This window comes from Eucalyptus grandis, chromosome 2, assembly GCF_016545825.1.
Source record: "Eucalyptus grandis isolate ANBG69807.140 chromosome 2, ASM1654582v1, whole genome shotgun sequence".
NCBI classification, from domain to species: Eukaryota; Viridiplantae; Streptophyta; class Magnoliopsida; order Myrtales; family Myrtaceae; genus Eucalyptus; species Eucalyptus grandis.
Window position 1 is genome coordinate 70,663 of NC_052613.1, and position 8,636 is coordinate 79,298.

Consider the following 8,636-nt stretch of genomic DNA (forward strand, 5'->3'; position numbering starts at 1 on the left):
AGCGGGAGGATTTGCGAAATGTACTTGGACTTGATACAGCGGGGAGCGACAGAGAGAGGGTGCTTTGCTCGTTCGTAGGTGCAATCTAGATTCGGCTAAATGCGGCCAAATGCAGAATCAGAGGAAGAAAGGTGTTCGGATCGCGTTAACGTAGGCAAAAAGAAAGTGGATCAGTCTGTGAATGGGAACAACTGGAAAGGAATCATCCCATTCATTCTTTCTCAACGTTGTACCGTACTGCTCGACTGTTCCCCATGCAAGTTGACAGAATTCGGCTATATATACCCTTCCCCTCCGCCTGTCCTCTCCATTCTCAAGAAGCCTAATTCGAGATTACACCCATTATGAGATAGAGAGCATCTAGAGAAGGTAGGGAGTGAGATCAAGGAAGTTTGTGTGAAGTGATTTATTAGGCATAATACAGAAGGCAAGCATTTTGTACGTGCGTCCTTGACAGAGATGGCCACACACCACGTACCCACAGTGGCTTTTGCTTTCGGCATTCTGGGTGGGTACTCGCTCTCAACCTCCTCCTACTAACTCTTGATCTTCATCGTCAATATTTCCTAAAGCTACTTTTAAAATACGCCCTACTCATCATGGTTGCATGCACCCCTTCTCAATCTTTTAAGTGAATATTGAGCTGGTTGGCAAGCCAAGGTTTTCTTCCTTCACTTCATTTGTACAAGAGTTAGACAAGGGACTGTTGGTCTCGAACATGCGAGTAGAATAACAATGCCTTTAGGGAATCAGGGCCTTCATACTAGCTAAGTTACGACAAGTTGCCAATGACACTTCATAAATCCTTGGCATTGATTGCCATTGCTTTGGTAAAAGAAACAAGAACTTTGAGCACGAGTCCAGCAACTTACCCTGAAAGAAGATAACTTTTTGACTTCTTTTAATTGTTTTGCTGGCAACATCGTTTCCCTCATGACCTTTCTTGCTCCTCTGTAAGTTTTATCATCTGCCTTTGTTCACTTACAGTACAAAAACTGAGATAAAATAATAGTAAGCTATTCCGGTCATACTAAGCTACTTGGTTCGATGGTATGTGTGGCAGGCCCACTTTCTATGGAATTTACAAGAGCAAATCGACACAAGAAGTTCAGTCAATTCCACGCGTGTTGTCGCTCTTGAGTGCAATGCTTCTACTATACTACGGACTAGTTAAGAAGGATGTGCTCCACATCACCATCAATGGAATTGGCTGTGTTATCGAGACTGCTTATGTGGCTGCTTACCTCATCTATGCCTCGAAGAATGATAAGGTATTCCTTGTTGTTAAGAAAGCGGATGAACGAGTTGGTATTCTTTTAGGCTTAACTAAATAGACGGTAATTTTGTAGGTGTTGACCTTGAAGCTTTTCCTCATCATGAACGTATTGGGGTATGGTGTGGTACTCTCCACCACTTTCTTCCTATCAAAAGGAGCAAAGCGTGCATGGATTATTGGATGGATTTGCATGACATTCTCTCTACGCGTATTTGTCGCTCCACTTTGCATACTGGTGGGTGAGAAATTAGTTAGATCTAATGAAATTTGGAAGCATGTACATTTATAGATAATTCACACACATTATTGGATGGATTTGCATGACATTCTCTCTAGGCGTATTTGTCGCTCCACTTTGCATACTAGTGGGTAAGAAATTAGTTAAATCTGACGAAATTTGGAAGCATATACATTTATAGACAATTCACACACATTGACTTGCATATTCATACACTAATACCATCACTAGGTAGCAATATACATCTTTTTAATGTTAGCAAAAAGTGACGGACTCACTTTTATCACTTTTCCAAATGCAATAATTTTGTTATAGTTTAATTATGATCGCTTTTATTTCGTTCATCCTTCTGTTTTGCACTTGCTACTATTCTGAAATAGAACAAAAATATATGGATGGGCAGAAAAAAGTCATAAAAACCAGGAGTGTGGAGTTGATGCCAATAACTCTATCAATCTTCCTCACATTGGGTGCAATCGTGTGGTTCTTCTATGGCTTTCTCCTTAAAGACTTCTTCATTGCTGTAAGTGGAAACCTATCGACTCCACAATCCTTATTTCATTCCAACAAATCTTGCTTGGTATTTGCTTAATGTATCTATACACGACATAGGTGCCAAACGTGTTAGGATTTGTATTGGGAGTAATTCAGATGGTACTTTACGCAATATACAAGAAGAACGCAAACACAGTGGAAGTGGAGCGTAATTCCCAGCAGCAGGAACCAAGGGAAGAGATCATTGACGTCATGAAGCTGAGCGCAGCCGCGTGTCCAGAAAATAAACCAGTGTTACCTACACAATTGAAGGACGTCCTCAAAGATGGCGTCGGCGAAGATGAACAAATCGTCGAGATGCCTTCCGAGACAATCAAGGCATGAATTGCAGCTCTTGCACAAAAGTTTTACCCTTTGCAATATCCTGGGTGGTACCATGCCTAATGTTATGAACAAGGATACTTGTGTCGTTTAGTCAATTATCTGCTCTCTCGCACCACAAAAAAAAAAAAAAAAAAACAGGAATCCAGGTCTGCATGTATCACCTATTTGTACTTACCAGTTAATTTATTAGTTGATATTAAGCAAAAAAGTTACATTAATACCGCGCATTGCACCGTTGTTTAACACCCAGGAGGACGTAAATGTTATTTTCCTTGGGCTACAGTAGAAACCCCATCAGTCCATTCCAAGACAACTTTTGGTGCGTTCTTACTTCATAAACAATCAGTGCTCAACTCAACGGAAGCATATTCTGGAACTTTTTCGGTCTATGTTGGAGATCACTAAAGCAATTAAAAAAGAAAATGCTATCTTAGTTCGTAAATCAAGTGGGCCAAGGTTATTCTCCATATCAGACGCTAAAAAGAAGAAAGGCATGAAGTAGACCCATATGGTAAGACAAAACATCCAAAGGACATCTAAAAGTATGTCGGTTTGAAGCCCCAGCACCTCTGATACAGCAGAGAGGTATATGAGGATCGCAGTTTCGAGACAAAAGTAGTAGCTCGGATGGATGGACAGACAACAAAAGTGGCGCATCAGATACAAAGTTCTAGATCCCAAATTCACGCCCAGAGTCACAACAGCTTTACTAGGAGGGAAAAAGCATCACGTCTTGTAAAGATCATAAATAAATGATCTCCAATGGCTTGTCTAATCTACTAAACAGGACTAGTCTGGCTAAATGTACTGTATGTTTGTTGCCTGGCTATGGCAATGATACGAACAAGTGCAGCTTAGAAATAAATGAAAAGTGGCAAGAATCTGGAAATAAGCCCCCCAGACCTTAATTCCACCTTTCGCATATTTTAATGAAGGTGGAACATGCTGCAGCCAAGAGACACCTTCAATCAGAACACTAGAAACATACACAACATCGAGGCTAAATCACATGAGTTGAAGTGTCAACACATGTTTCCCCGTTCAACAGTGGCAAATGCATAATATGCACTGGAATCAATCAAATGGAGAACCACCCCTTTTCATGGTGGTATTAGCACTTTATCACCCTTCAAAAAAGAGAAACAATAAAAAAGAGCCCCATCTCACGGGCTTCTCCTTTAGCTCAAAAATGCCCAACCTGGATATGGGCACTCATATTTCCATCCAGGTCCAGAGTATCTTATGCAATGTAGCCATAACCCCTCTTCATGCTCCTCATATCTGACATTCAAGAATTGATCACAGAAGAGAAATAAAAGAAAAAAGTGTCAAAATATGGGAAGGACTAAAAGATGTGATGAAAATCTTTGTATCTGGTACACAAGCAAATCCCCTATAGAATCAGATAGATCATTTACAATACTGACGCAAGCAAAAGAGAAAGACCAAATCCTAAATGCTTTTAACCCAAATATCAAGAGGGGAAAAATTCAAAAATCGCCTTCATAGACCCCTTTTCTAAGGTCTCTTGCCATCTTTATCACATGACACATCATAAAAGCCTGTACGGTCAATAGCATGTATGGTGTCATGAGTAAGACAAGAGCACCTAAACAGAGGATTCCCTTCAGAATATCACCTCGTCAAAATAAAAGTTACCTCCTTGAGTTTATGCTTAGCCATCTATAATCAGAATCTTACCTTGTACCATCAAATGAATAGGAACCATCATTTTAGCCCCCCAAACTTGTCATTTTTTTATGATTTTAAGTTTTACTTATGCTGAAACCAGGGGAGTTACCAGATCGAATTACAAATGTTTCTCTGTGTCTCTTTTATTATTATTATTTATTTATCATTTTATATTTTTGTTAACAAACTGTAAAATGCCTACTGCAGGGGATTATCTCTACCAATATGGTTCCAATTTAGCTAAAGAAAACCTGCCAGTTTCCTTTTTTAATCATTCAGTTTGAGGATCAAATTAGAAAATCACAAGTTCAGAGAATAAAACAGCAATTAAACCAGAAAAGAGAAAATAATCGTCATTACCCTGTTGGAGCCAAATTTGGACATTGGTGCACATGGGATCAATGCTGAAATTTCAGCTGCAAGTCTCTTCACAATCATCAACATACATATTATTTGTTTCTGGAATCAATGATTTGCCAGCAGCTCTATCGGCACTCATCCCTACATCTGTGCGATTATCAACATATTCAGACAGGTAAAGCATGTCGTTGGCAATTGGATGTCCTGTATGCTGCAAGTGAACTCTTATCTACACCACAGCAAAGTGAAGAGAGCAGGGAGGGAGAGCATTAAACATTGAAGACATTTAAAACCGAATGATAAGGAAAGAAAATAGTCCTAAAGGCCCCTTATATCTATCATTCCAATGAAGGCCCATAATGGTTCAGCCGAAATAAGAAAAGATGGAAGGCACATACACATAATAATATGGACATAGCTCAAAAAAGAAAATGATATAGCTAGAGATCAGAAAAAGGCAAATACATCCGGATCATTCCAAATTCTTTACATAAACAAGCAAACGAGAAGGTGTATACGTTAGAAATGAGGAGAAGCTCATCATAACCCAAAGCTGCCCAAAAAGGACCAGGCTGAGCAAATAGCTATCACATGATGCAAATACTATGAAAAGCAAAACATGCATCCATGCAAGCGCGCAGCCTCTATTAAGGAACTGAAGAGATTTCCTGTTCTTTTCATATGCTTAACATTGTCTCATTTCACATAGCTTCTAGAGATCCTTACTTGATGAGTCCGTCCGGTAACTGGTTCACACAAGACAATACTGTGAGTCCCATTGCTGCTAATCCTTGTAAATTTTGTAGAAGCAGTCTTTCCTTTTGTAGGTGTATCTCGACAAGAGTCACCGGCCTGCCCAACCAAATTGGACATTGGGACTGAGTTTTCCTACTTAATGAAGCAATGAGATACTTATCTACACCAATCTTTAGCTCTTTCAGGACAGACACTGACAATTAAATAAAACTCACCTCAACCGTGCTTCTTCCTTCTCGATGATTATAATATATGCTAATATCAACTAGCAGCTGAAGGAAAAAAGAAACGATTATATGTTACAGGATCAGTGGAGAAATATTGCTTATGCTTTCACTTGCAACTCAAACTGTAATGCCCTGTATCCAAGAATAGTGAGCTGAATTTCAGTGGGATTAAAACTAAGATTTCTTGAATTAATTAAAACAAGTTGTAGGTGAACTTTTCAGAATTATGAGTGTCTTTCTGTGGCATGGCAAAACAATCTAATCATGCAGGGCAAAGAATAGAATAAAGTAAAAATCACACATACCGGACATAATCTATTATTGATAGGAAGTGGATACTTGTTAATGTGAAATATCAAACCCTGCTCTGGTTGCCATGTGTTAATGTGACTAGATCTTAACAGGAACAAAAGGGCCCTTATATATGTCTAGCTTGCTACTTCCTTTTTTGCACTGTACTCTTCCTTACCAACTTATAAAAGCATACCTCTTTCTCTGGAAATGTCCCAACCACCTTTGCAATATACTGTTTCTGCAACATTCCACCTTCAATCTGCAATAATTAAGTTCCCAAACAATCACACCATTTTGTCTATTTATAATATGATATTTTCAGTCCCTAATGAATCCCAACTTCAAACAGTTATATGGCAGGAAGCATTTCAGATTGTGGCAAAAGCCATAAGCATCAAGGAGTAACAGCGTATCGTTACTGTTCACAGATATAAAAGTTGACAGTTTAAAGTAAAACCACAGAACACTACTCTAAAGGCCTCAAGCCTTGGGTATCTATTGTTTTAGTAAAACAAGCGTTAGATACATAAGGATGCCTATATGCATTATCCACACATGAAGAAATTTTCTCCTGCAGGACCTAGGAATCTACTCTCCAATAAAATAAGGGAAAATGAAACTAGAAGTGCCAAAAATTATGTATGGCGCTCACTTTAATGCCAAAAGTTTTTTTCGTATTATTTAAGTGCCGCTTTTTTGAAAAAACAATCACTTAAGCCAACTCCGATTTAGGTCCCCAGAAATCTGACGTAGCCATATTTTATTAATTTTTCACTCCTAGATGGCTCATCGACGAGCCCGGTCAGCATAGAATCCTTAAATGACATCATGCGGCAGGTTAAAAAGTGATCACTTTGGTGTTGGTCGTTGTAAAAACATGATCACAACATGCCACAAAGATAAATGGTCACCACTCAAATTAAATTTGCCAAAACTGCAAAGTGACTCTCACCTGTTGCCTGAAAAGATCAGCTTTCGTGGCATTTCGGGCCAAGATAAGGAGCCCTGAGACAAGGCGATCCAATCTATGAACCGCTATCATGTCAAAGAAAAGACGTGTAGCCAGAGTTTCTAGAGGAAAAGCAACAAATACGACATCGCTGGATAACCAGAATGTCATTTTAGAGAAAGGTAAATAGCAGTTGATCATATAAGAACATCAAAACCCATGAAATTAATTGTCCTTGCATGATTATGAAGATGCTTTCAAAGGGCTCTGCATGGATACGAAACAAAGGGGCCAATCCATGCTCAGCTTGAAGTATGCCGACGACGGTATTCTTGCGATACTGGCCACAAGGGTGCACCTAAAAATAAGTGGAAGAAGTCACATTAAATGCAATGCTAAAGAAGTAGAGATGAGTCCATACAAGTGATTCAATCTCCTGTAGGCGAGATCGCATGTAAAGACTTTCAGATCGAAAAGCAAAGCAAGAGATTAAAATTGAACGCAACAGATCTCCTGTAACAGACCCAATTCACATAAAAAGAATATAGCAGTTCGTTGCAGTGGATATCAACACTATTAGAGCAGTAAAGATCATTCTCGAGACCACTTGACGAGTTATAAAGTACAACAGAACACTCTTTCACATCCTCATCTATGCCAAAGGAAGGGCAGAATGCAATATCCCAACGTGACAGAGGCACGGAGGAGCACAGAGACTAGTATGCTCACTCATCAGCAATTAGCAGGGACAAAACATCAGCGAATAGCGGGCGACTCACCGGGACAGAAGCGGGCTTGCAGACAGTCACAACGTCGGGCTCTTCAACAAGCACAGTGACGTCAGAGGCCATCACAGGAGGTTCATGCCTACAACCTTTGCCGCATCAATCAAGCAGCTAGACAAATGAAGCTAAAAGCAGCAAACGGAAGGAGGGAAACAAGGCAGAAGAAGAGGAAGGTGGCTACGATTGAGGACGATGGAAATTACAGCAACCTGTGCAAAAAGTGGCTAATCTTCTGGGAGGGTCTGAGGATGTAAGAAACAGGGACAGTCTCTCCGTCGACTCGAATGCGCCCGCATTGAACAGCGCTCACCTAAATGCGATAGCGGGCAGGTACAGACATAAACACAACCGAACCATGACCAAGAAAACGGTGGCATGGAATAGCCGAAACGCAAAATCAAGAGAAGAGAGAGAGGAGATTGAAGGAGGTACATAGTAGTCGTAAGGTCTGCCTTTGAACTCCTGGGCGAAGAAATCAACGACGGTCTTGCCTGCCCATCGATTCTTGACCTGTGGGTCATCAGAAGTCGAGATGAGAAGGCTGAAAGCAGGAGGCTTGCGGAGAGAGGGAGGGGAAGGACGGACATGAGAGATGAATTCGAAGTAGTAGGGCCGGACGAGGCGTCTCCCTGGCACACAAGAAAGTCGCTGCAACAGTCAGAACTTCACTTTGTTCACAAATCTCAATCAGTGGGTTCCATAGTCGTCGACTCGTCGATCGATCAATTACCCTTGTGGAAAATGTAATCTTGACGTTCCGGTGGGTTCGCCGGCGTCTGCCATACAATCTCCATCTCCCCTCTCTCTCTCTCTCCTCTCTCTCTCTCGCCCTCCCCCTCGCGGCCTACTTCCTACCCATACGATCGTCGGGGGGGTGTGATTTTTCTCTCTTTATTTCTTTTTGTGCACAGAAAGGAGAAAACTACCCTCGTGGACAGAAGGTTGATCTGCTCCTCCAAATCGAGTTGCTTGATTTCTAGGCTCACTCAATCGAGCTCAGATTTGTTAGTAAACAACTCAATAGCCTTAGCGACTCAACTTGTAGAATCTTTTTAAAAATGATTGATATCACGAAAAATATTAAATCGATATATCTATAATAAATTTATCCAAAATCAAATTTTTTTATCATAAAAAATTTCAAATTAGTACACTAACAAATTTATTCTCCATTAATTTC

At 40.3% G+C, this 8,636-nt stretch overlaps 2 protein-coding genes across 3 annotated transcripts; one reads left to right on the forward strand and one right to left on the reverse strand.

The window, feature by feature from the left end:
* Positions 1-459: 459 nt before the first annotated feature.
* Positions 460-2,393, forward strand: LOC104434207 (bidirectional sugar transporter SWEET14). The gene is made up of 6 exons (XM_018865935.2): positions 460-506; positions 915-953; positions 1,064-1,271; positions 1,350-1,511; positions 1,918-2,037; positions 2,127-2,393. Exons 1-6 carry the CDS (start codon positions 460-462, stop codon positions 2,391-2,393), a joined length of 843 nt encoding a protein of 280 aa, XP_018721480.2.
* Positions 2,394-3,031: 638 nt separating this feature from the next.
* LOC104416560 (RNA pseudouridine synthase 7) lies at positions 3,032-8,328 on the reverse strand. Of its 2 annotated transcripts, XM_039307361.1 has the most exons (12): positions 8,187-8,328; positions 8,042-8,085; positions 7,889-7,966; positions 7,666-7,766; positions 7,451-7,538; positions 6,951-7,029; positions 6,675-6,757; positions 5,916-5,981; positions 5,417-5,473; positions 5,172-5,297; positions 4,446-4,674; positions 3,032-3,674 (listed from the first exon to the last, which is right to left on the reverse strand). In XM_039307361.1, exons 1-11 carry the CDS (start codon positions 8,248-8,250, stop codon positions 4,498-4,500), a joined length of 963 nt encoding a protein of 320 aa, XP_039163295.1. In that variant the 5' UTR covers positions 8,251-8,328; the 3' UTR covers positions 3,032-3,674; positions 4,446-4,497. The 2 variants fall into 2 exon arrangements, with proteins under 2 accessions (XP_039163295.1, XP_039163296.1); XM_039307362.1 differs by lacking the exon at positions 3,032-3,674 and having other exon boundaries at positions 4,455-4,592; positions 8,187-8,327.
* Between the last annotated feature and the right edge of the window lie 308 nt (positions 8,329-8,636).